Genomic DNA, 25059 nt, shown 5'->3' with positions numbered 1-25059 from the left:
CAGGGAACTGGGCTGTGATTCCAGCCCGCCGCCCGCCCCCACCGCCAGCCACAGCTTCCCCTCTGCTTCTGCAGAAGAGAGCACACCCGCAGAGGGGAATACCCGGCACAAAGGCCAGGGCTGCCCCTTGACGGGACCAGGAGCAGCGGCGCAGTACCCAGAACTGGAGGCAAGTTGGCAGGAGGGGGATGCATCACGCTCAGAAAGCCCCCGGGCTCGGGCCAGGAGGCTCGGCTGTGAGGGGTCAGTGCTGGTGGAAGGGGCTGAAGTGAGAGCTGTGGCCCTGGGGGAGGCAGGACCCCATAGCCCACCCTGCCCCCAGCCCCGTGTAGTGCAAACACCACGCAAAGCCAAGAGCAAAGGTCACAAAACTTTATACAGGAGAAATCCACAAGCGGCCCCGCAGCCCCTGAGGGTCTGCCCCCCGCCTGTGGGGAGGAAGAGGGGCAGGGCCAGCAGACCCAGGGGAGGCTCCCCACCCCTGTCCAGGTCCAGGACGGGGCCAGCGCTCCCCAAACCCGTGTGCTTTCCTTGGGGACAAAGGCAGGGGCCAGTCCTGTGGCACGACCGTAGTGTGGAACTGTCCTAGCAGCAGAGAGCCTGCACCTCCCCAGGATGGGGGCAGCCCTCGTGGCAGCGCCGTCTCCTTGGGGCTCCCTGTCCCCTGCTGTCCCAGCCAAAACCAGGTGGCTCGGGCGACTCCCGCTCACTGCAGCACGCAGACGTCCTGGTTCTCATCGTCCTCCCTGCCGGCCGCCTCCTCCAGGGGCTCGGGCACCTCTGGGACCTCCTCTGCAGCCACCACCTTCTCTCGCAGCTCCATGAGCAGGTCCCGGCTCTCGCTGGGCGGCAGGTTGCTCAGGTAGTACTGGGGTGCCAGCTCCACCAGCCTGCAGGGATGGAGAGTCAGGGGGGGCAGGCGGCCCTGGGGTGCGTGCAAGGGGCTGGTGGGGGCACTACAGCCCCAGGGACCTCGCTGGGAGCAGCCTTACGCCCCCCCAATGGGAACAGCCACCCCATGGGGACAGGAGGCGCAGGCATGGCCCCAGGGTGCTGCCACAGCCCCTGAGCCAGCTGTGGATGCAGCCCGGGCAGGACCCAGCCCTCCCCAGCCCCGAGGGTCCTCACATCTGGGGCTGGATCTCCGAGACCACGCGGAGGCAGTTGTCCTGCGAGATGGTGAACTCGTGGTAGAGGACCCAGGGGGGCAGGCGCCGGGGGGGCTGCCGCAGCAGGTAGCAGCAGGAGGGGGGCAGGTGGGCCACGTGCTTGTGCGTCAGCATCACGTAGTTGCCGGAGCCATCGATGTCCCGAGCTACCTGGGGAGCGAGGGAGGGTGTGGGGGGGCTGCCTGGCACTGCCCCGGCCCCAGCCAGGCGAGCCCCCCGCAGCCCCCCTCACCTTGAGGAAGTAGCCGGAGATGAGCGCGCGCTGGATGTTGAGCACGTTGGCGTCGGTGCCGAAGGCGGGGGGCGAGACGGGCAGCTCGATGCGCTGCATCACCTCCAGCAGCTCGGCCCGCACGATGCCCGCCAGGCGCAGCGCCTCCCCGCTCACCCCGTGCTTGCGGCACCAGCCCTCGTCCGCGTTGTCTGCGGGGAGAGCGGGACGGGGCTGCACGGGGAACCGGCCCCGGGCTGGGAGCGCCCTGCAGCCAGCCTGAGGCGCCCGGGGACTGTCCTGAAGGCAGCTCCCGTGCCTGCCCCGAGGAGCAAGGGAGCCCTGAGGTGCGGGCAGGTGCTTCAGCACCTCCCGGCCCAGCACTTACGCTGCTGGAAGGCGTTGAAGACGTTGATGAGGGTGAAGTGGTCTCCGGCCGGGTGGAGCAGGGTCCGCCGGCGCGTGGTCACCGCCTCCTCCAGGCGCGTGGAAGGGGGCACAAAGCAGGGGGGGACTGGGGACGGCGCAGGGGGGAGGTCACTGCGTGCTGCCACCGCCACGCTGCCGGTGCCAGCTCCCGGGGGCTGCGCCGTGCCCCTGCCCCCCGCCCCATGCCCCTGCGGGGTACCTGTGAGCATGGCAGCCAGGCTGACCATCTCCTCCACGCAGTCGAACTCGCAGGAGGCGATGAGCGCCTTGGCCAGCTGGGGGTCCAGGGGGAACTCCGACATGATGATCCCCACCTCCGACAGGTTCCCGTCGTCATCCAGCGCCGCCAGGTAGTCCAGGTCCTCCAGCGCCTGCATCAGTGACTCGGGGGCTGGGGCAGGACATCAGCCGGCTGCCGGCGCCAGCGGGGCCAGGCAGCCCTGCCACCCCCCCGCGCCCCCGCAGACCCCCAGGCCCTCTCCAGAGGGAGCCCGGGCCACGGCTGCAGCCACGTCCAGCCCCCAGCCCCTCCTGCACGGCCACCCCCAGCACACCCAGCCCTGGCGCTACCTGGCCGGTCGAGGAAGTCGCACTGCCCCATGTCGGCGATGTCCAGGCGCTTCAGCAGCAGCACGAGGCGGCTGAGGCTGGTCTCGCTGACGTGGGGCGCGGGGCTGGGGGGCAGGCGCTGCTCAAAGAAGGCCTCCGAGTAGAGGCGCAGGCAGGTACCTGCAGGATGGGGGCCGTGAGCAGGGGCAGGGCAGACGCCACCTCCTGCTGGGGGTGCACAGGGACCCCCCTACACGCACCCTGGGGGCTGCCGGCAGCTCGCTGCATGCGCGACTCCGCCTGGCTCCTGCTGATGGGCCGCAGCACCTGGGACTCTGCCCGGATCCGGGGGTTGTAGACCTGCAGGGTCACGGGAAGGAACCCGCAGATGAGCCCCTGCCCTCGCTGAGGCTCCCCCTGCCCCACCGGTGTGGGGACTGGGCCGTGCATGCAGCCGACCCCAAGCCTGGCCTCCCCCTTGCCGTGCTGCCGTCTTGCCCCGGGGCAGAGCCGGGCTCCCCGTCCCCACCACACTCACGCTGCGCAGCTCCAGCCCCGTGTCGATGACAAAGCGCACGCTCCCCAGCGAGAAGGACGAGTCCCCGAGCCAGTGGGTGACCACCACCCGCCGCTCCCGGCCGCCCTCCTCCAGCGCCTCGTACACCTTCTGTGCTGCGCGCCCGACGCCGGGGTGCAGGGGCAGGACCAGCAGCGGGCCCAGCCCCGGGTTCAGCGCCATGGCTTCGGTCTGGATGGCCCCGCAGCACTCGGTGATCTCCTGCGGAGGACAGGGGCACGAGTGACGCTCCAGCAGCACCCAGAGCAGCAGCACATCCCCAGCACAGCCCCGCGCCCACCTGGCTGCCCTGGGGGAAGGCCACAAGGACCCACCGCACCCACCTGGAGGTGTCCCAGCCTAGGGCACACCCCGCACCTCTCCTGGGGCTTCTCCATGCCCCCACCACCTCCCCGTTTCCCCAGCAGCAGCCATGCAGAGCTGCCCTGAACACCCAAGGCCTGGGGTGCCCCAGCCCCACCTGCTCGCTGGCCAGGAAGAGCAGGACGTGGCCGGGCTCCTGCCGCCGGTGGATGTCCAGCACGGCCTGGCAGGCTGCGGCGACGCGGCCGCGGGCTGGAGGGTCCCTGTGGAGCACCTGCGGGGGCGGCCCCGGGCCCGGCACCCGCACCACGGGGGGGTCCCCGCAGAAGGCGCGCAGCTGCTCCTCCGCGGCCGGCGAGGTGACCACCACCACCTTCAGCTCCGGGCGCTGGCGCAGGACGTCCTTCAGCAGCCCCAGCAGCACGTCCGTGGGCACCGTGCGCTCCTGCGCCTCGTCCAGCACCACCACCCCGTACTGCCGCAGCAGCGGGTCCGACGTCATCTCCCGCAGCAGCATCTCGTCCGAGCAGTACCTGCGGGCGTGCCCCGGCCCCGTCAGGGCACGGCTGCAGGGCGCTGCCCCCATGGACCACCCCCCCGGGAGCACCTCACCCACCCAGCGGCAGCCCTGACCCGGGGGGAGGCGCTCCCCCTGCCCTGCTCCCCTAACGAGGCCAGCAGGGATTAAGAGATTACGCGGCGGCCGGGAGCTGAGCGGGATTAGAGCGCGGTGCGACGGCGCTGCCAGCACCGGGCAGCCCAGGGCCCCGGCCCCGCACCTCAGGATGGTCTCGGTGGTGCAGCAGTCCTCGTGGGGGACGCAGTAGCCGACCTCGTGGCCCAGGTTCAGGTCCATCTCGTCGGCCACGCGCAGTGAGAGGCTGAGGGCGGCCAGGCTGTGGGGCTGGGTGCAGGCCACCAGGCCGTGCGCGAACTGCAGGGAGAGGGCGTACTCCGCGCACCACTGCGGGACCTGCGAGGGGCGGCACCGGTCGGGGCCTGGCAGCACGGCCCCGGGCATGGGGACGCCCCATCCCCACCCCAAGCAGTGCCCCCCAAGCCCTCCCCGTGGCAGCGCTGATGCCCGAAGGACCCAGGTTGGTGCAGAGGCACCCACACCTCTCACGGGCGCTCCGTCCCCAGCACCTGCCTGCAGCACCACAGTGAGCTCCTCGGCCCCATCGCCCCGTGCCCAGAGCTTCCTGATGGATCACGAAGCCCCATGGCCCTGGGGCTTGTGTTAAGGACATGGACAGCTCCCATCTCTATCTCACCATGCCAAAAAAACCTCAGCAGAGGTAACGTCTTACCAAACCCAGCCTTGGCTGCTCAGTCCCTCCCTTGGGGAGCCGTTCCTCCTCCGACTGCTCCCCATCACCTGTCTCAGCCCCAGTCCCACCACGGCCAGGGTTTGGGACCGAGGAGCCTGTGTCCACAGCCTACTGCTGTACCTGTGCCCGCGTTAGGGGAGCTGCCCCCCCCCTCCTCTCCTGCAGCCAGAGGCTTGCCATTCACCATCCCGTCTGCAGGCAGGTGCTGCCGTGGCCCAGGGGGCAGAGCCACCCTCAGCACCCCGCTCACAGCTCGGCAGGACCGCACACTGCCAGCCCCATGGGACACAGCCCCGTGAGCAGCAACAGGGCCTGGCCTGAGCACCAGCCCTTCCCTCTTTGCGTGGGAGCATCGTGTTTGCAGGCTGTCACTGCACCAAGGTGCCAGGTCAGATGCTGCACGCGGATCAAGTCGTATCTCCTCTGCTCGAGGCACAGTGGCCTCACGCTGAGGGCAGCCCAGCCCCACACGAGCAGTGCTCAGGGTCCCCGTTCCCTAAATTGGGCTCCTGGCAGGCCGCCCTTTGGGCTAAATCCCAGGCTGCCTGCCGCCGCGCAGTCACGCCCCAGGGAAGTGGTTTGGCCAACAGCCCCGAGCCCTGCTGCCAACACCCTGATAAACCCAGGGACTGGGAGCTGCTGAGCTTCAGTCCAAACCGCGTCTGGCCCCGGGAGGCCCAGCGTTACCCCTGCAGCTCCCAGGCGATCCCGCCCTGGTCAAAGTCTGCGTGACGACGCCTCCAGGTGCCGTGCCCAAGGCTCTGGGCTGGGATGAGCTGTGCAGGTTTGTGGGCTGGGCCAGGAGCCCAGATCCCAGCACCTCGTGCCCACCATCACCCAGCCTGAGCGCCCCCGGCCCCAGGAAGGGCCCCGATGCTCTCCCCTGCGTGCAGCCGCTCCCAGCACACACGGCAGCACCTCCCCGGCTCGTACTGAGGCTTTGCCCAGCACCCATGTGCCTGCCCCCGTGCATCCCAGCACTGCCCTGCCAGGGGCACACTGAGGCCACAGAGCTCCCCGGTACCGTGGCCGAGGGCAGCGTGGGGAGCCAGCCCCGGGGCTGCGGCACATTCACCGTGTGCATGAGACCTGCGGGGAGGCGGCTGCCCCGGTGCAGGACGTGGCACGGCCGCTGCTCCGAGCGGGAGGGACGGCGCTGCGCGGGGAGCCCAGCACCACAGCGGCCCCGGCCCGGCCTCCCGCTCACCTGGGTGCTCTTGCCGGTGCCCGGGGGCCCGGACACGAGCACGATGCCGCCGCCGCCCTCCAGGTGCTCCATGAAGCTGTACTTGGTGGTCCAGACGGGCAGCTCCCGGCGCTGCCGCAGCAGCTCGTAGTAGCGGGAGGAGAAGGGCAGCCCGTCGTACGGGTTCACCTCCAGGTCGCCGTCGCAGCCCAGGGCCGGGTCGTCCTCCTCCTCCTCGGCCTCCGGCACCGAGCCGGGGCCGCGCTGCCGCGGCGGGGAGCCCGGGGCCCCGCAGGCGGCCATGGCGGGGCCACCCCGGGGCTGCCGCCGCGAGGGGCGGGCGGGGAGGGGGCCGGGGGGCCCGGCCCGGTGCCGGCCCCGGCGGGACGCGAGGCGCCGGGCGGGAGGGCTCGGGGCAGGGCGCGGGGACTGGGACCGGGAGGGGCCGGCGGGGGCGGAGGGGCCTGGGCCTGGGCCGGGGGCACGGGGCGGCCCCGGGCAGCGGGGGAGGAACGGGACGGGACGGGACGGGGTCACCGGGACGGGGTCACCGGGCAGCACCGGAGCAGGGCCGTGACTGCCGGGCCGGGCACTGACCGCACGGAGCCGAACGCCCCGAACCGGCCCGGCTCAAGTTCCGGTTCCGGTTCCGGTTCCGGTTCCGGTCCCGGTTCCGGCCCCGCCGCCGCTCACCTGCCCGCGCCGCCGCCACCTTGGGCCCTGCCTCGGGCGGGCGTCAGGTGACCGCCCCCGTCACGTGGCCCCGCCGCCGCCGCCAATCAGCGCCGCGCGGCGCCCTCCCCGCCCCGCCCCCCGCCCGCCAGTGGCCGCGCGGCCCGTTGCTAGGCGCGGCCGTGCTGCGTGGCGGGGGCGTGGCGGGGGCGTGGCCACCCCGAGAAGGCCCCGCCCCTCCGGCCCCGGGAGCCCCGCCCCGCCGGCCCGGCCCGAGGGCTCCCCCCCACCCCGCGGCTCCCCCCCCCCCGTCCCGCCCCGTCCCGCTCCCCCCGTCCCGTCGGGTCCCGCTCCCCGGTGCCGCGGGGCCGTGCCGGGCGCTGCAGTGGCCCCGTGCCGGGCAGGGCCGTGCCGGGCCGGCAGGGGGAGCTGCCGCACCGGGAACGCCGCGGGAGCCCCGCGCGGCCGCCGGGCACGGGGCTCGCGGCGGGGTCGGCCGGTCCCGGGCCGCTCAGTGCCGGGCACCCCGCCGGTACCGAGTACCCCGTCGGTACCGGGCAGCCCAGCAGTGCCGCTCACCCCGTCAGTGTCACGCACCCCGTCGGTACCGGGCAGCGCCGGGCAGCCCATCGGTACCGGGCACCCGCTCAGTGCCGGGCACCCCGTCGGTACCGGGCACCCCGCGGAGCTCAGGCCCTGCGCCCGCTCCGGGGCTGTCCGTGAGCGGCGGGGCCGTGCCCGGTGTGGCGGAGCAGCGGGGCTGGCGGCGGCACCGGGCTCCGCGGGCGGGCGGCGGGGCCGGCAGCTCCCAGCGGCCGGGGGGAGCCGCCCGGGGGCACGGCCCTGCCCCTGCCCCTGCCCCGGGGCCGCCTCCCCGTCCCCATGGGTTCCCCGTGGGCTCCCCGTGCCCCCTCCCCGGGCTGCCCGTCGGGCTCTGGGCCCCGCGGTGTCCGGGGCTGGGCACGGGGCAGACGCACCCAGGGGCGACCCCAGCGCAGGAGCCGGGCGCTGCTGGCGGAGACTCGGCTCACCGGGGCGCCTGCCCCGGGCCGGGAGCACGGCGGGGACGGGGCCCGGCCGGGGCTCCGTGAGCGGGGCAGGGCGGCGGCACCCAGCTCCCCGAACCCAGGGGCAGCCGGGGTGCAGCGGGCAGGAGGAAGGAAGCGGTCGGTGCCGAGCCGCTGCTTCCCTCCCCGCCGGGTGCTGCGGGAGGGCAGGGGCTGGGCACGGCCCCGCGGAGCCCCCCCGGTGGTGCCCGTGCCACCGGCCTCGTGCCCTGGGGGACGGGGACAGCCCAGCCCCAGCTGGGAGCGCCAAGGCCTCGTCCTGGCGGGTGCCATCAGTGCCAGAGGCTCCAGCCCCGCTGTCTCTGCTCTGGGCAATGCTCAGCTGGGGGGCTCTGGGTGCTGCAGCATGGTTGGGGCAGGCAGCCCATTGCACCCCGGGCAGCCCCATCACATCCTGGGCAGCCCCATCGCACCCCAGGCAGCCCCAGTCCCCAACGGGCAGCGTGGGGGCAGCGGGGTCCGTGTCAGTGCCCCGTCGGGGTGCAGGGCCGTTGGCCGGGTCCCGCAGCACCCAGCTGGGCGTTGAGGAAGCGGAGGTTTGCACAAACCGATGAGGCGCACGTGACCCGGGGAGCGGGGCGGGAGGAACCGGCAGCTGCCCCACGCAGGGCCCCGGGTCCCCGCGGTGCGCTGCAGAGCCGGCCATGGCCCCGTGGCTGCCCACCAAGGAGGAGAAGTATGGCGTGGGTGAGTGGAGCCGCTGGGGCGCCGGGGGCTGCGGGTGAGCGGTGCCGTGCTGGGTGGAGCAGCGGCGAGGCACAGGGCACAAGGCAGGGGTCAGGTCCACGTGATGCCGTGATGCTGGTGTTGCGAGGCCACGGGATGCAGGAATGAGTGTGGGACAGGCGGGGGCTGCAGGGCCGGCGATGGGGTGGGCTGCGGGCTGAGCATGCCGGGAGGCTGAGCATCGCGGATGCTGGGTGGGGATGGGGAGCCGAGGGGCCAAGCACCAGGGCAGGGGTGCGGGGGCAGCACCTCTCCAGTCTCCAGCACAGGAACCATCCCTCCCCGCTGGGATAGGGGTCTGGGCTCAGCCTGGCTGTTGGAGCTCAGGACCCTGCACCCAGGGCACCTGCAGCAGGCAGCCCAGAGCCAGCCCCGCTCTTTGCCCCAGGCCTGCTGGGGGCTCTGCTCCCACCCTCTGCGTGGGCTGCGGCAACGCCCCTGAGCCCTGCAGCAGCCCCTGAGCCAGCAGGCACTTCTCCTTGTGCCGCGCCGCCCCGCGCCTCTTCCCGTTTCTGGAGGGGCCGTTTCCCACGTCCCCTCCCTGTGCTGCAGGCAGCGACCCCGAGCGGGGGCTGAGCCCCACATGGGGCCTGGGGGGCTGCAGGGGGCTCTAGGGACCGGCCTGCGAGGAAGCCCGGTCTGGTGGGGACTGGGGGCAGGAAGGAGCTGGGGCAGGAGTGAGCTGGGACCAGGGCTGGTGCTGGCAGAGGGCAGGATGGCAGGAGGGGTCCCCAGGCAGCTCAGGGCTCCTGGCGCAGCTCAGGGCTCCTGGTGCTGCAGGGAGCCCTGGGGCCAGCAGCGTGTGTGTGTCCATCCAGGGGGTCCTGGCTGAGCTGTGCGGGTCTGGGGGCACTGCACCCCCGAGGACGTGAGCTGCAGGATTGGGTTTAGGTGGCAAGGTTTTGTAGTGGCGGGTGGTGGGCAGGGTCCTGGAGGGAGCTGCTGGGGGCGTGCGTGCCTGCAGGGGACGGTCCCAGCAGCGTGCAGCCGGTCCTGCAGCCAGGGCAGGGCTGCTTCTACCCAGAGCCGCCGCTGGCCGCAGCACCAGAAATAGCGGCAGGACTAACCGCAGCAGTCCCGGTGCAGCCTGCGCTGCGGCAGGAAGCGCCCTGCGTGCTGCGCTCCCAGCCCCTGTGCTCGCGGTGGGCGCGTGCCTCGGGCAGCGGGGCCCGGCCGTGCGGGGCTGCGGGCGGCTGGCAGCCTGCTGGGAGGACGCAGGGCTTGGGACCAGCACGCGCTGGGTCTGGGGGCTGAGGGGTCCTGCCCTGCCCGGTGCCGTGGCAGCGGCGTGGTGGCTCCGTGGGGTCCTCTCCCACGGGCTGGGGCACCCCAAGGTGCTCTGCTCGCGCCCAGCCCCTCGCCCCCCTGGGATCTCAGGCTGCTCGTGTGGGGCTGGGACCCTGCACCGGCACCCTGGGGGCAGAGCAGTGCCTGTTGGGGTGGCTCTGCCCCTTGGGGGAGACAGGGTGTGGGGCACCCTGTTCCCAGGGGGCTGTATTGGGCAGGGGGAGGCAGGTAAGGTCCCCTGACCATGGCTCCTGGTCCCTCTCTCCGCAGCCGTGTGGAACTTCCCAAGCACCAACGAGCATCACCTCCCGCTGCAGGTCGGGGAGACGGTGCACATCCTGCAGGCCTCTGAGGGTAAGGGGCCCTGGTGCCCCCCGGCTGTGCCAGGCTGGGGTACCCAGGTGCACCCAGCGCCAGCGCCTCGTGCCAGGGCCATCAGGCCCCAAGGCTGGCTGACGCTGCCACCTCCCCTTCCCTTGCAGGCTGGTACCGTGGGTACTCGCTCAGGAACAGGGCTGCCCGGGTAGGTGAGGGGCTGCCGTGGGGGACGGGGTGCAGGGGATGGCCCCGGCTGGGTGCCCGGCAGGGGCTGCACCAGGCACTGGGGGCATCGCCGGGCTGGGGACCCCCTGCAGGGTGCTCAGTCCCGAGGGAGTCCCCAGTCTTGGCCCCCCAGGACTGTACAGGGGGGCACTGCATCCTCACCCAGCCCCTGCGCGTGGGTGCTGATGGCTGCTGCCCCCCCAGGGCATCTTCCCGGCCTCGCTGATCCACCTGAAGGGCGCGGTGGTGGAGCGCAGGGGGTAGGTACGGGGCGAGGGGGCCGCCTGCCCGCCCCACCAGCAGCGGGGTGCTGCAGGGCTCGGCGTCTTCCCCAGGGCGGAGGAGTGCGTGGTCCCCGCCGAGATGCCCATGGTGCAGGAGATCACCACCACGCTGCGGGAGTGGGCCACCATCTGGAAGCAGCTCTACGTGGTGAGGGATGGTGGGGGACGGGGCCGTGGGGGCGCGGGGACTCGGTGGGGGCGCGAGGGTGACCCTGACCCTGTGCGTGGCGGCCGCCCGCAGGCGGGGCAGACGGAGCGGTACCGGCAGGTGAAGCAGATGATGTACGAGCTGATGGAGCGGCGCTCGCAGCTGCTCTCGGGGACGCTGCCCAAGGACGAGCTGCTGCAGCTCAAGAAGGAGGTGACCAGCAAGATCGACTACGGCAACAAGTGAGAGCGGGGATGGGAGCGAGGCGCTGCATCAGCCACCACCGCAGGCACTGTCTGTGGTGCTGGGGGGTGCTGGATGCTCTGCGCCCTGCTGCAGCGTCGGTGCTGACCCAGTTTGCTGTCCCCGTGTCCCCCCTGGCGTGCTGCTGGCTGGGCATTGCACCTGGCTGACGGCTATTGCCAGTGAGCCCTGGGTGGGGCAGGAGCACGTCCCTGGTGCTGCTGTGCTCCTGTCCCCTCCCCGCCTGGCTGTTGCTGGCCACGGCCCGCTGGGATCATCCTGCCCCCACGCCGTGCTCGCAGCCCCGCGTGCGCCCAGCTCCCCGGGTGCTGGGTCCCATCTCACCCATCCCGGCCCCTGCAGGATCCTTGCGCTGGACCTGGTGGTGCGGGACGAGGATGAAAACATCCTGGACCCCGACAGGACCAGCGTCATCAGCCTCTTCCAGGCACACAAGAAGGCGGCGCAGACCATCACGCAGCGCATCCAGGAGGAGATGGTGAGAGCCAGCGCCGGCCCCGCCGTGCCGAGAGCCTGCAGGGTCGCGCCGTGGGGCCGTGCCGTGGGGCTGAGCCACCTCCTGCCCCACAGTGCCCACAGCAGAGCGAGCTGGGCTGCAGCGCCCGCCTGGCGGCTTCGCCCTCCCACAACCTCTACCTCTGTGTGCGCAACTTCGTCTGCAACATCGGTGAGGAGGCGCAGCTCTTCATGGCGCTGTACGACCCCGGCGAGCAGCGCATGATCAGGTGGGGCCCCGGGTGGCACGGCGCTTGGCAGGGGTCCCATCCCTCTGCTCCCCACAGCATCCCCTGGTTGCGCCCCCTGGAGCGGGGCAGCCCCTGCCCCTGTTTGCTCTGGGTCCTATTGCTGGTGGCTTCTGCCTGGAGCGGGACCCCCGAGGTGCAGGGGCTGGCCACGGGCTCCTCACGTCTCGCCGCCCCCTCGCAGTGAGAACTATGTGATCCGCTGGGCCAGCACGGGCGTCCCGCAGGACATCGAGCTGCTCAACAACCTCAAGGCCATCTTCACGGTGAGCGAGGGAACTCGCCTGTCCCCGCTGGGGCTGTGGCTGGGAGGCGGCGCTGCCTGCTCGCTGCCCCCCCGCAGGCACTCAGCCCACGCGCCCTCCCCTCCCCACGGCCCTGCCAGCGTGCCCCTCAATGCAGCGTGTGGGGTGCGCTGGGGCACCGTGCACGGGAGGTGCCAACCCCACTGCAGCCCCTGTCCCCCACCCCCATCCCAGTCCCAGCTCTTCCCCTCAGCGCTCTCTCCTTGCTGCTCCTTTCTCCTTTTTTCCCGTCACGCCAGCCCCGTGGCTCCCGGTGCAGCCCCTGCCCTGGCACCAGGGCCCTGCACACCCCCCCGTGGGCTGCCCCTCGCCCCCCGTGCCTGCCCTCACCGGGCTTGTCCTGGTTTCAGCCGCCTCCGGGGAGGCAGGCGAGGAGCAGCTCCTGCTGACGGGGCAGGTTTGCGCTGCGCAAGCAGAGCCGAGCTGACCCTCAGGACAGCCCAAGCCATCGATATGCAGATGAGCCAGGAAATCAATGCAAATGAGCAGCATCAGCACTTCCAGCCCCACCATCCAACTCCCCCAGCTCTTGCTCACCGCCGACCCCCACTCACTGCCAGCACCAGCCACATGTCCCTGTGCCTTGTCTCCACACCGTGTCCCTGTGCTGTGTCCCTGTGCCGTGTCCCCACGCCATGTCCCCATGCCACATCCTCCTGCCGCATCCTCGCAGGACCTGGCCTGGCTGGGGTGCCTGGAGCTGGGGTGCGGGGCTGCCCCCCTGGGCCCTGCCCCATGGCAGAGCTGCCCCCCCCCCCCAAGTGAGCTGTGCCTGCCTCAGCCACGCTGCCACACCGTGGGTACCCCGTGGGGCCATCGGTCTCCACCAGCACGGCGTTGTCTGGGGGTGCACAGAAACCCCAGGCTTCCTGGGACAGCGGAGCTTTGTGCCCTCCTTCCAAGCCCCTCCGTGGGGCACAGCAGCGAGGGCCCTCCCCAGCCCCTGCAGGCAGAGCCCGTGGCAGCTCTGCACCCCCAGCTCGTCCTCCCGGCAGCAGAAGGTTCCCTGTGGTCTCCCAGTGCTGGTAGAGGAGCAGCCTCACGCGGTGCTGCCGGCACCCCGCTCACACCCCCTGTGCCCCCAGGACCTGGGCAGCAAAGACCTGAAGCGGGAGAGGCTTTTCTTGGTGTGCCAGATCATCCGGGTGGGACGCATGGACCTCCGCGAGACCCTCAGCCGCAAGCTCAGCACCGGCCTCCGTCGGCCCTTCGGCATTTCGGGTGAGGAGGGGCTCCCGGAGCAGACCCCACACCGGGCTCTCGGCCAGCTCCTGTGCTCGGACCCCGACCCTCGCTCACCTCTCTGCGTGGCCGTGCTCTGCCCGTGCCCCCCGTGCTCGCCGCCTGCTTTGCCCCGTTCCAAGCCCGGTGGTGCCAGTGGGGACCCCGGGAGCAGGGGACCCCGGGAGCAGCCCTGGGCACCCCCTGTGGAGGGAGGAGCGCTGGAGCTCCCCGCACCCTCCTCTGCCTTGACAAATGTTCCTGCTCTGAGTATTGATCCTCATCGGATGAACTTGGTAGGAAATTATTGATTTTAATTGGCCAATTAGCGTGCACTAGGATCTCAGCCACAGAGCAATTACCAGGTGAATTATTAACATACCAGCAGCTAATTGCGCTCTGAGCTGAGCGTGTCCCTGGGGAGGGGGCCAGATGGATTGTCGTGGTGCCTGCGGTGCAGTGCCCTGTCCATCCTGCACCGAGCCCCGGTGCCCGTGGGGGATGGAGGAGTCCCGGGTATGGCTGCTCTTGGCTCGGAGGTACCTGGTGGGGAGCAGCAGGTTTGTGGCTGGAGGGGGCGCCGGGTGGGTGCTGTGCGCCCCGAGCCCCAGCTCTGCCCATGTGGCTGGAGCAGAGCAGGGCGAGGAGGGGTGAAGCAGGGGATGGACCCCAACTGCCCAGGATCCTGCGCCCAGCACAGGGCCCATCCCTGTGTCTGGGGCCATGATGCTGCCGGGAGTGCAGCAGAGACCCCCTGGGAGCTTTCCCATGGGTGAGCTGTGGCCGGGTGCTGGGTCCCAGCCCATGTCAGCGCTGTGCCCGTTCACCATGGGGCTGTGTGGGTGTAGGGTCCCTGCACAGAGCCCCCTGTGGCTCAGCACCATGAGGTGGCAGAGGGTCCTGGTGGGACATGGGGGCCTCCCTGGGGAACTCTGGCCAGGCACAGAAGGATCAGTGCGGGGGCGCAGGCAGGGTGCTGGCTGCAGGAAGGGACGAAGCCGGCCCCACGTGTGCCTCCTGGAGGATTTGGCACCAGGGCCGTGTCCCTGGGGGTGCAGCCACCCCATGCTGCCGTGTCTGTGCCGTTGCAGTGATGGACATCACGGACATCAGCAAGGGGAAGTGTGAGAGCGACGAGGACAAGCAGCACTTCATCCCTGTGCACCTGTGAGTCCTGGGGCTGGAGCCGGGCAGGGAGGCAGAGCTCCGGTGGCTGGGCTGGCATGGGGACAGCGGCAGCAAGGGGCCTCAGGAGGTGCCAGGATCACAGAGCAAAGGATTTCTGTTAACTTTGGCTTTGCAAAGGGACCGTGGATCCTTGGGATGGGATGTCACCAGGTCTAGGAACCCAGTGAAGTTAGACAAAAGGGCATTTATATGGGCAAGGAGGTACTGAGAGAATCCTTCTGGAACCCTGCTGGGGCTCTGCAGGGACATGGGTGTTCAGGGTTGGGGACCTCGTCCCGTGTCAGCTGTGGATGCTGTCCTGCACCTTCCTCTAGGTGGGCTCAGTGTTGGGAGGGTGTGGGGGACCACGGGGGGGTCCAGCTTGTTCTCCTGTTCGTCGCTGCCAGCTGCGGGGCTCCCACGAGTCCTGGCTGGGAGCTCCTCTGAAGCTCTCCCTGCTCCGGTGTTTGGCAGGGCAGCTGCTGAGAACGATTTCCTTCACAACATGATCAGGAAAGCGGTGGAGGGAAAGGACATCAACCACAAAGGACAAGGTAGCAGCTCCCCCGTGCCCCCCCCAAGAAAAAAAAAAAACACAAACAAAACCCTACAGTGGCCACAGGCTGCGAGTGTGGTCCCAGGCGCAGCAGGGGCTTGGTGTGGGAACTGTCCTGACGGTCGGGACCAGAGCCTTGTGGGGCATTGGGGCGGTCGCCCACCCCCCGAACACCTCGGGGCCGAGCCCCAGGGCAGGGCAGCAGCTCCCTCAGGGGCAACGCGTGGCGGCCGGCTCTGCCCAGCATGGCACAGCTCAGTCCTGCTGCTGGCCGTGGGGCTGATGCCCCTTGCCTTGTCCCTGGCAGGGTTCTGGGTGTCCCTGAAGATGCTGTGGGGAGACCTGAGCCAGGTGAGGAAGGACCACCCGCACCTCGTGGACCGCAGCACGGTGGTGGCACGCAAGCTGGGCTACCCGGAGGTCATCATGCCAGGCAAGCGGGGAGGCAGCGCCGGCCTCCCCTCCCCTCTCCTGCCCTTCCCTCTGTGCCAAGCCTCCCCTGTGTCACACGCTGCTCACAGGGGGTGGGTGCAGCAGCCACCCCCAGCAGGGCATCCGGGGGCTTTCGGGGGGCTGCAGGCAGGACCCGGGGAGTGTGTGTCCCGGCCAGCCCGGGAGGGGAGGTGGCTCGTGTGGGAGAGCGTGGGGCGGGTGGGCTCATCCCCTGGTGGCTGCTTGGGGTCCCGGGGTGAGGCCATGGGGCACCCTGGCTGTGGGGGGGACCTGGCCCAATGACGGGGCTCTGCTCCTAGGGGACGTCAGGAACGACATCTACCTCACGCTGGTGCAGGGCGAGTTCGACAAGGGGAACAAGAAGACGCAGAAGAATGTGGAGGTGACGGTGTGCGTCTGCGACGAGTCGGGCAACGTGGTGCAGGTACGGCGAGCGCCAGGCCAGCCCCAGCCCTTGGGCAAGGGACCCCCCGTGCATCGCCCCGGCTCGGGCAGGGGCAGCAGCTCTGCGGTGTGCGGTGTCAGTGCTGGTGCTGGCACAGAGCGGCTCGAGACCTGCTGCTCCTGGAGTTGTCCTTTGGGATAAAGACTTGAAAAAGTCACGGGAAGGGACAGGCAGAAACCCGGCCGACCCTGCTCATGGGTTGCCCACAGCCCTCGTGTGCCCGGGCAGGGGAAGGAGCCGGGGGGCAGCTCAGACCCGGCCTCTCCCACCTCCGTGCTGCCTCACCTCTCCTCCCAGGGTGTTTGCTTTCATTTCTAACTCAGTCCTTATCTGGCCCGTGCTGAGCAGGTTTTTAATTACTGAGGCTCCTGCTGGGCTTTGCAGAGACACAGCCCCCCTCCCTCTGCCTCTGCCCGCGATAACGAATTTCCTGTGGGGCAATGGAATTCAAGCCTCGAGCATCACCGGAGGCTCGTGCATCCTTCCTGCCTCTGTTCAAAGGCTGTGGCCAGCCCTGGTTGATGCGGGTGGGGATGGGGAAGCCCTTGGCAGCCCCCACCACCTGCATGGGAAGCGATGCTCAGGACGGCCCCGTTCTGGCCAGGTTGTGTGGGGCTGCGGAGGAGAACGCTGGCACGGGCTCAGGGGTGGGGGCTGTTCTGGGTTAGCTGAGGATGTGAAATTCCCGGGGCCTTTGGGGCACTTTGATGTGCAAGTCAGGTGAGTCTTGCAAGAGCTGACCACAGATATCTTGTCCGCTGCTGTCCTCCCCACAGAACGTGATTTACCACGGGGCAGGGGACAAGCCGGCCAGCGAATACCGCTCCGTGGTCTACTACCAGCAGCGGCACCAGCGGTGGATGGAGACAGTGAAGGTCTGCCCCGGGGGGCTGCAGCAGGACCGCCCGCCACGGGGCCAGGTCCCACTGCCCCTGCTCCAGAGGGGTCCCAGAGGGGTCCCACTGGGGCTGGTTCCCGGGGGACGGGCGCTGTGGCACCTCTCTCAGATTGCCTCCCTCTCTCAGATTGCCGTTCCCATCGAAGACGTCCACAAGACCCACCTGAGATTCACCTTCAAGCACCGCTCCTCCAGTGACTGTGAGCATCTCTCTCCTTCACCCGTTCCTCCGCCCGTGTCCCCTGCCAAGGCTGCGGTGGTGGCGGGTGGCCCGGGGGCTGCAGAGAGGGGAGGACCTCAAGAGCGGTCCCGGTCCTGCTCCCGTGGGGACACCCCGGGTGTGCTGTGACACCTGGATTCTCACGTGGGAGGAGGCGAGCCGTCGTCCCTGCTTTGCTCAGTCCCAGCTGCCCGTGGCGAGGCAGCAGATCTCCGGGACATCGCTGCCAGGCAGCTCCCTGGGCTCGGGGCTTGGCACCTGCTCTGCCTCTTGTGGCTTTTGGCTGCAGGGAGGCCGTGAGCTGCAGCGTGCAGCCGGGAGCAGAGGTGCTGCCGGCAGCTGCTTGGTGGAGCTGAAAATCCCAGGCACCGGGATTTTCCCGTCTGCAGGGAGGGGCAGCAGGGACCTGCAGCTGGGTTGGATGCTCACAGGCCTGATCCTGCACCAGCCAAACCCCTCCTGCCCCAAGCCCAGCCGTGTCCTCACAGGGTCCCCGGCTTCCCCTCTCTGCCCCCCCTGCTGTTGGTGTTCTCCCCCTCCCTCTTTTCCTTGCCTGGCTGCTGCAGCCGCTGCCCCCAGGCGCACGGAGACATCCCTGCTGCCTAGGGAGACATCCCTGCTGCCATCCCTGCTGCCATCCCTGCTGCCATCCCTGCTGCCCACGGTGCTGCCCGCAGCTCCCATGCCCCGGCACCACCTCCCTGCAGCGTGGCAGGCGCAGCTGGGGCTGCCTCTCCCTGCCATGGCTCCCTGGGCTGTCCCCACGCTGCCTTCACCTCCCCCGTGCTTCTGTCTCTCCCAGCTAAAGACAAAAGCGAGAAGATTTTCTCCATGGCCTTTGTGAAGCTGATGCGACCCGACGGCACCACCCTGCGTGATGGGGAGCACGACCTCCTCCTCTACAAGGTACTGGTGGAGCTGGACTCACTGGCCCCGTCACCACCGCAGGTGCCCCGGCTGCAGGCACCGCTGGCTCCTGCCCGAGGTCTCCTGCAGGGTCCCCAGCCCCGTCCTCGTCTCCTCTCTGTCCTCGGAGGCCCTGCCGCAGCTCTGCACACATCATCTCCAGCCCCCACTCTGCTCCTCTGCAATGACAAGTTTTGTTTAGGAAAAAGCAACTTAAATGTGTCAGGCACAGGAGGGAACAGCCTGGTGAAGATGTTTGCTGCGTTTTATCTGACTTCACCATGGTTTGTCTGCTTAAAACTGCCCAGGTTTGTTCTGAGGGAGCGTAGAGAAAATGTGAGGAGGAAAGCTCTCTGTTCATTAGGAAAAATGCGGTCAGCTTTGGTAACAAAGTGCCCAAGAGCGGGTGCCCACCTGTGCTGCTGTGCCAGGAGCTGGGCTTGGTCGGGGCGTGGGGACCATGGAGCCATTTAGGGGAGCCTCCCTTTAGGGGAGCCCCAGCTCCTCCTGCCATTAACGGTGCCCAGGCAGTGGACACGGCACAGGCGTTCTGCCCGATGCCGGTGTTACTGCTGTGGTCCCGGCTGCCCCGGGTGCCTGTGCTGCCTGAGCAAGCCTCTTCCATCCATCCATCCATCCATCCATCTGTCCGTCCGTCTGTCTGTCCGCCCTCTCAGCCTCCTGCCCCGAGCCTTGCACACCCTGTTGCCCGTGGCCACAGATGGGCTCCCTGCTGCCTGCCTGGTGCCCTCCCCGCGCTGCTGTTCCCATCTATCGCCTCCGCAATGCCCGGTGCCTCTCCCTGCAGTGAGCTGTGGCTGCAGAGACAGATCGGTGATATTTTCCCCAGAAGATGAATGCATCTGAAATTTGTTATCCCGCCCCTCCTCTGTGCTCGTTTTGGGCAAAACACCCGAATTCTTTAAATGCTGTTGTGGCCTTCCCTGGCTCTCCAGGGGACCGTCCTGCTCCACGTCCCACAGCAGAACGAGCTCTGGGTGCCTTCAGGCTTGCTGCTGTTGGCTGCAGCAGAGACCAAAGCCTCGCACGTCTCCTCTCTGGATGCATTTTCTACTTTTTAAAGAGTTGTTGCTGCCCTCGCTGAACCCATCGCATTCAGCAGTGTCCTCAGCCTCCAAGCGAGTTGGAGTTAGCATGCTCTGTTCTGCTTTGTCTTCTCCCTGGCTGATCCAGCAGAAGATTTCTGCTCTTCCCAGCAAACAAAGGAGCTTGACTCTGGGAGTCAGAAGCTATTTAATCTTTTATCTTTGTTTGCCAGAGGAGTGTGAATTCCATGCTTTTAGCTCTTCAGACCTCTTGATCTCATGCTGGTTGAGAAATGTCTGAAATTAAGTCAGTTTACCCTAGTAGGGCTTAGCTGCCCTCGGAAGGCATGGAGTGCCTCGCGTGAGTCAGCTGGAAATCGCGGTTACACCGGGGGAAGTTACACGCCGAGGGAAAAGTGAACAAACAAACGAACAATTTTGCGATCTTTGTCTGACCTCCAACAGAGAAGTTTACCAAGCAGGCTGCAGTCAGGGAAAAGACAAATGCCTCGTTCTCGAGATGCAGAAGTGCTGCGGTCCCCAGGGGCAGGGGGATGTGTGGGGCCAGGGGCTCCGCTCTCCTCCCAGCCCAGTGGCACCCCCGGCGCAGTGCCCTCAGGGGCTGCTGGTGGTGAGGTGGGGGCCCCGAGCAGGGACCCGCTGTGGGCTTCGCGTCCGTCCTCGCAGCTTGGGCCCTTGGGCTGACCTCTCCCCACGCGCTCCCACGCACCCATTTCACATCCCTCGCAGCTCTACCAGCCGGGGACCGGCCTTTTCCCCCATCTGTGCAGCATCGGCTGCAGACGGGACCCCGCAGAGCCGTGCGGGAGGCAGCTTTGCTGGGTGCTTTGTAGAAGTTAAGGTCAGGGGAGCCCACAGCGTGGGCAGTGTCTCACCCAGGCTGGCCGTCAGATTGCTGCGATGCCCCAGTGCTGGGAGCAGCTCCTGGCCCATTAGCAGGGGTCGCTGCTGTGCGTGGCTCTGCTGATTCCCTCGCACCACGGCGCAGAGCCAAGCCGGCGATGGCAGGGCGTGCAGACACCCCCCTCCCGAGGCGCTGCCCGGCCGCTCGGGGGGGACCTCGCCTGTGCGACGTGCTCTGCTTGCAGGGGGACAGCAGGAAGCTGGAGGACGCCAGCTCATACCTGGCGCTGCCCTCCACGAGGAACCTGCCCGAGCCCAAGCTCCTCTCGGGGTCCTCGTTCCGTGTGGGCGGAGGCGCGTCCGGCTTAACCGTGTCGGCCCGGGACAGCTTCCAAATCTCCACGCTCGTCTGCTCCACGAAGCTGACGCAGAACGGTGAGTCCTGGCTGCGGGGCGGCTGCATCGCGCTGCATCGCTGGGTGGTGGGGGGAGAACCTGCATGCGGGCCTGCTGCCGGCAGCTGTGGCTGAAAAACACGTCCATGAGAAAGTTGTGCAGGAGTAACAGCACCGAGTGCCCCCAGTTATTACCCTGGGCATCTGAGCAAAGGCTGGCCAGTTTCCTGAGAGCTGTGCTGTGCCCAGCTGGTGGTGCCCGGGGCTGGCAGCGCATGGGGATGGGGAGAGGCACCCGTCTGTGCCCCCTGCCCTGGCTGATGTCCCCGCGTGCCAGACCGTGTTCGTCCCTGCACGCTGACCACAGCAGGCTCGGTAACCCCGCTGGTCTCTGGCACAGTGCCCCTGTGGGGAGCTGGCCCAGGGAGAGGAGGCCGGCTGGGCTCTGCCTGCCTGAGCTGAGCCATTTGTCCTTGGGGCCAGGGAACAGGAGCGGGCCTGCTCTCCTTCCTAAAATATGGAATAAATACAGCTTGTGCACACCTCCCCGCAGGGGCTTGTTAGAAAGGGAGCTGCTGTTATCCCCTTTTTACGAGGGAGCCGGGTGCTGTGGCTGAGTGATTTACGGCCAGGACAAGAGCAGTGCGTGAGCAGCAGCCCTGGGGAGCCCAGCTGGAGCTCGGGGCCGGGGCGCTGCGCGGCCTCCCCAGCGTGGTGCTCGCTCCCATCACCAGTGGTGTCAGGGACCCTGTAGATAGCATGCGGAAAACGCGGGGAAAGCACAAGTGTTGAGCACTGCATTACTGCTTAGACATGGCCAGTGCCTCTCAGGGCTGTGCAGGCTGACAGGGTTTTGGGGTCCCAGGGGTCTCAGGGCTGGGACCTGGGGGCAGGAGTGGGCAGCCAGGGGCCGAGGCTGCTGCTGGGGCCGGCGCTGCACTCGGCAGCCACCACTCCCCCCCGTTTGCCATACTTGCTGCATGGCACCGCTGCCGCAGGACTCATGCTGCTGTGCTGGGGTGTTGCTCACTACCAGCTCTGTGTACGGCTGGGTTGATAGCTCAGGGCTGGAGCTCATAATGGTTCTCACTTCTCTCTCTCTCTCTCTCTTTTTTTTTTTTTTTATTAAGGTTGTCTTTTGGCTTATCTGTCTCCTGAGCCCTCCTGAGCCCTCCTGAGTTAGCAGCAGATTAGTTTTCAAAGGCAGGGGAATGAGAACAAACAGTAACAGGCTGCAAGTATTTACACGCGCTCTCCACCTTGGCGGAGCCTAGCCTGCCAGCAGCTATAGGTAGTTAGCAGTTTCTTGGCCCGTGTAAACCCCTGCAGATGGTAATTAATCTGCTCATGGCCCTGAGGGAACCGAGCTGCTGCCTCCAATTTGGGAGCTGGAACGAGCTGCTGAGTGCTGCTGTCAAATGCTGTGCGACCTTCTCTGGGCCCTTCTGAAATCATGATGGGAATTGGGACTCGGTGTTTTTCAAAGCCCTGTCTTAAGTTGCATAGCTGGGGCTTTTAGCCCTGGAGGTCCTTTGCTCAGTTCATTGCAAGTCAGCCAAGAGCGTGCGTGCCATCCAAACGCAGATGCATCAGCATTTAGAGACAGGATTTTGCCTCGCACAAAAGGATTCAGGATGTGGCAAACAAAAAGGTGCAGGCAACCCTGAGTGAGCGCTGGCAATTACACAAACTCCATGCGTGCGTCGGAAGTGAACAGGAGAGCCCAGCTGATAACGCAAGGTTTCTGCTCTGCTGATAAAGCCGCACTGTCCAAGTGCCCTTACAACGCCCGCGTTGGGGGCGTGCAGCACGCGGGTGTCCGTGGCAGTGCGCTCCCTGGGGCTGGCGGCTCTGTGCGGCGATGCCGGGTGCTCCAGCTCTGGGTGCATTGCCTGTGTCTCTGCAGGAAGCGCAGCAGCAGCCTGTCCCTCCCCGGGGGGACACAAACACGTGGAAATAACATTTTGATCTGGGTTGGGGTTAAAGCGCTGCACGGGAGCACTGGCAGCAGGCGGGTCCTGTCAGTGCTTGGTCCGCGGGGAGGACACCGGAGGAATACCGATGCTTTCCTCCCAAACCATAGTGCCTCCTCTGCAAGACCAGCAGCTTGTAATACTCAGCCCTGCTTTTTTTAAATTTTAATGATGCAGCAGGGGAAACCACGGCTCTGACAGGGGCTCTCAGTGCTCGGGGAACTGGCTTTGCAGTGCAGGAGGCGCAGGACGTGGTGACTCATTGCCGCTACACTAACAGGGCTTGGGACTTACGGTGCAGCGCATGTGGGGCTTGGGGCACTGGAGTTCAGCTCATTCTCTTCCTGCAGCACAAATGCCAGCTTCTGTAGTAATCATCCTGTTTTTAGCTGAATTTATGGTACTGAACTTGGGAAGCTTTCGGTGCTGAGCAGCTGTTGTACGCAGGGTCATTGACCGGTGCCGTGCTCTGCAGGGGCAGGAGCTGCCCGGGGATGTGGATATCCCTCACGGGGTGCGGGGCTGTGCAGTGCTGTGGGCCCTGCAGGCGCAGGACTGGGCTGCATGAAACCGAACCAGTATGTTAAATGCCCACAAGCAGCCAGTGCAAAGGCTCGTGCGCAGACGTGCCCTCACCCTGCAGCAGATCATGGCCGCCTGCATGGCCCCCCCCTTGCACAGAGCTGGCAGTGGCACTGAGCTTCCCCTTTCACCGTGGGTTCTCCTCGCCTAGATGCTGGCTGCTGTGTGCTGCAGGGCACTGCAGTGGGGGGGCACGGTGCCCCCTGGGGGTCCTGGCCCCACAATGGTCTGGCTACGGAGGTTACGGGGGGGCAGTGTGGCCACCTGTGAATGTCCCCCCGGTCCCTCCCCATGGGGCTGGAGGGCTCGGGGTCGCAGGGAGGCTGCTCAGCCCCTGCCGTGTCGCTCGGGTGGGTGGGCAGCGGTGAGGCTGCGGGCACCGTAATGTGGAGCCTGGGGGCAAGCGAAGGCCAAGCTGACCCACGCCTTGTCCCCACACAGTCAACCTGCTGGGGCTGCTGAAGTGGCGGTCAAAGCCCAGCCTCCTGGCGGGGAACCTGCAGAAGCTGATGAATGTGGACGGAGGAGAAGTCATCAAGGTAGGAGAGGGGCTGCTGCTGCCTGTGCGTCCCCCGGCCCTTCCCTGCTTGCATCTCCCCTGCCAAGACCCCGGGTGTTTTCTGGCTTCTTGCTCCCCCAGGGGAATGGGGGGTGCAGCAGCTGCTGGGGGTTGGCGGTGTCTGTGCTGGGGGCTTCCTGGCATGGTGGGTGGCTGGAGGTGCCGGGCTCCCAGTCAGGACGGGTCAGGCTGGGGAATTGTGTCCTGGAAAAGGGCCAGATGCCTCCAATGGAGAGCAGCTGTGAAGGGACCGCAGGCGGCTCTGTGCCGGACGGGTGCCGCCTCTGTCAGGGCTGGGGTGATGCTGGGAGCGAGTGCTCGAGCCCTCACAGTCTTCTCCTCTCCCCAGTTCCTCCAGGACACTTTGGACGCCTTGTTCTCCATCATGATGGAGAATGCAGACACAGATGTCTATGACACACTCGTCTTTGATGCCCTGGTAGGCAGAATCCTGTTTCCCTGCTGAGCTTTGAGCTTTGGCTGCCCCGTGCCAAGCCATGCGACCTCTCCCCAGGTTTTCATCGTGGGGCTCGTGGCCGACAGGAAGTTTCACCACTTCAACGCCGTCCTGGAGGCTTACATCCGCCAGCACTTCAGTGCCACGCTCGCCTACAAGTACGGCGGGTGCCAGGAGGGATGGAGACAGGGAGGGGGTGTGAGCCGGGAGGGGGCTCAGCCCAGGTCCGTGTGGCAGGGAAGCCGCTGAGCCCTCCCGGTGCCCCTGTCCTGCAGGAAGCTGATCTCGGTGCTGACACAGTACGTGGAGCAGGCGAGCCGTGGAGAGCCCTGCGAGCCGCTCATGCGCACCTTCAAGGCCTTGGAGTACATCTTCAAGTTCATCGTCCGCTCCAGGCACCTCTTTGCCCAGTGAGTACTGTGCAACACCAGCTGCTGGGAATGGGTCTAGAGGGAGTGGGGAGGGGTCCCACGGGGTCTGTGCACTGTGGGAGCAATGTTGGTGCTGACCGGCACTGGGGACGTGGTGCTGGTGCCTCCTGGTGCTGGTGTGGGTGCTGGGTGTGATGTGACACCCATGGGTGGCACCCCAGCTCTGGGTGTGCTGGGGAGGTGCTGCCACGTCGGCCAGTTCCTGGCCAGGCTCTCTGCACTGCTGCATTTCCTCCTGCTGAGGTTTCCATCTATTTTCTGCCACATACGGTGCTTGATTTGGCTGCTGCTGGAGCGGCTGCGGTCGAGCACTGGAGCCAGCAGCGCCGTCCATGTCCGGGGCGGGAGTGCCTCCAAGCGGGGCCGTGGGGCGATGTGCTCTCACATGAACCACACTGCGCCTGGAAGCAGCCGCGTCTCGCCGGGCTCGCCCAGCACTGAGGCAGCCAGGCAGCGGGTTGGTGACAGCACGAAGCGTGCCTGTAGCTGGGTCTCTGTCGGGTTCACCACTGCGGGACCACATCGCGCTTCCCCTCTGCTGCCTCAGTGTCAGAGTGAGGTGTGGGTGAGAGCAGCTCCGTGTCTGGGGCCGGCCGGCAGGGACCCCGCTCCCCCGCTGGTGCTGGCTGCTCTCCTCTGCCCCTGCAGCACTCAGCGTGCCCCGGCTCCCACTGCTGCACGCGTCGGCTTCAGGAAACAGCGAACTCTTCTTGTGTGCTGTTAATCATAGCGCCAAATAAAGTAAGGCCAGAAGGGACATGCAGAGGTTGTGCAGTAAACTCCTGCCCCAGGGCAGGATTGGCTCTGCCTAAGCCACTCCTGACAGATGGCTTTTGTCAATGCACTCTTAAAAGCCTGGCGTGCTGCAGACAGCAGGGCTCCCCAGGCAGCCCCTGCCCTGTGCAGCCAGCACTGCACTGGGACTGGCAGCCCTGGCACCCATCCTCATCCTCCTCGCCTGCTGGAGCTGCCCGGGGCCTTCTTGGCCACACTGGGTCTGGTGTGGCCGTGCCCCTGGTCCTGCCTGTGTGCCCCAGCACTGGTGGCTGGGGGTGCTCAGTCACCTCCTGACTCCTGCAGCGCTCTGCAGGG

At 67.6% G+C, this 25059-nt stretch overlaps 2 protein-coding genes across 2 annotated transcripts in view; one reads left to right on the top strand and one right to left on the bottom strand.

The window, feature by feature from the left end:
- Window positions 1–358: 358 nt before the first annotated feature.
- DQX1 (DEAQ-box RNA dependent ATPase 1) lies at window positions 359–6477 on the bottom strand. The gene is made up of 11 exons (XM_084516812.1): window positions 5777–6477; window positions 4018–4211; window positions 3396–3771; window positions 2897–3136; window positions 2619–2718; window positions 2380–2538; window positions 2009–2200; window positions 1769–1894; window positions 1402–1592; window positions 1129–1319; window positions 359–890 (listed from the first exon to the last, which is right to left on the bottom strand). Exons 1-11 carry the CDS (start codon window positions 6056–6058, stop codon window positions 707–709), a joined length of 2235 nt encoding a protein of 744 aa, XP_084372938.1. The 5' UTR covers window positions 6059–6477; the 3' UTR covers window positions 359–706.
- Window positions 6478–8057: 1580 nt separating this feature from the next.
- LOC311435554 (dedicator of cytokinesis protein 2-like) overlaps window positions 8058–25059 on the top strand; it is a 66479-nt gene continuing 49477 nt past the window's right edge. Inside the window, exons 1-22 of the mRNA XM_084516677.1 lie at window positions 8058–8181; window positions 9778–9861; window positions 9990–10030; window positions 10255–10310; window positions 10386–10482; window positions 10576–10724; window positions 11089–11224; window positions 11317–11471; window positions 11674–11755; window positions 12880–13015; window positions 14107–14182; window positions 14657–14736; window positions 15046–15171; window positions 15491–15615; window positions 16413–16511; window positions 16662–16734; window positions 17557–17660; window positions 19816–20005; window positions 22962–23059; window positions 23429–23518; window positions 23594–23694; window positions 23812–23946. Of these exons, the coding sequence (XP_084372803.1) occupies window positions 8139–8181; window positions 9778–9861; window positions 9990–10030; window positions 10255–10310; window positions 10386–10482; window positions 10576–10724; window positions 11089–11224; window positions 11317–11471; window positions 11674–11755; window positions 12880–13015; window positions 14107–14182; window positions 14657–14736; window positions 15046–15171; window positions 15491–15615; window positions 16413–16511; window positions 16662–16734; window positions 17557–17660; window positions 19816–20005; window positions 22962–23059; window positions 23429–23518; window positions 23594–23694; window positions 23812–23946 (2276 nt within the window). The 5' untranslated portion in view covers window positions 8058–8138. The remainder of the gene's footprint in view (window positions 8182–9777; window positions 9862–9989; window positions 10031–10254; window positions 10311–10385; window positions 10483–10575; window positions 10725–11088; window positions 11225–11316; window positions 11472–11673; window positions 11756–12879; window positions 13016–14106; window positions 14183–14656; window positions 14737–15045; window positions 15172–15490; window positions 15616–16412; window positions 16512–16661; window positions 16735–17556; window positions 17661–19815; window positions 20006–22961; window positions 23060–23428; window positions 23519–23593; window positions 23695–23811; window positions 23947–25059) is intronic.

Source organism: Aythya ferina (genome assembly GCF_964211825.1).
Source record: "Aythya ferina genome assembly, chromosome: 4".
In the NCBI taxonomy this organism is placed as follows: Eukaryota; Metazoa; Chordata; class Aves; order Anseriformes; family Anatidae; genus Aythya; species Aythya ferina.
The sequence above is the reverse complement of the archived record's forward strand: the minus strand, read 5'-3'. Positions and strand labels throughout refer to the sequence as shown.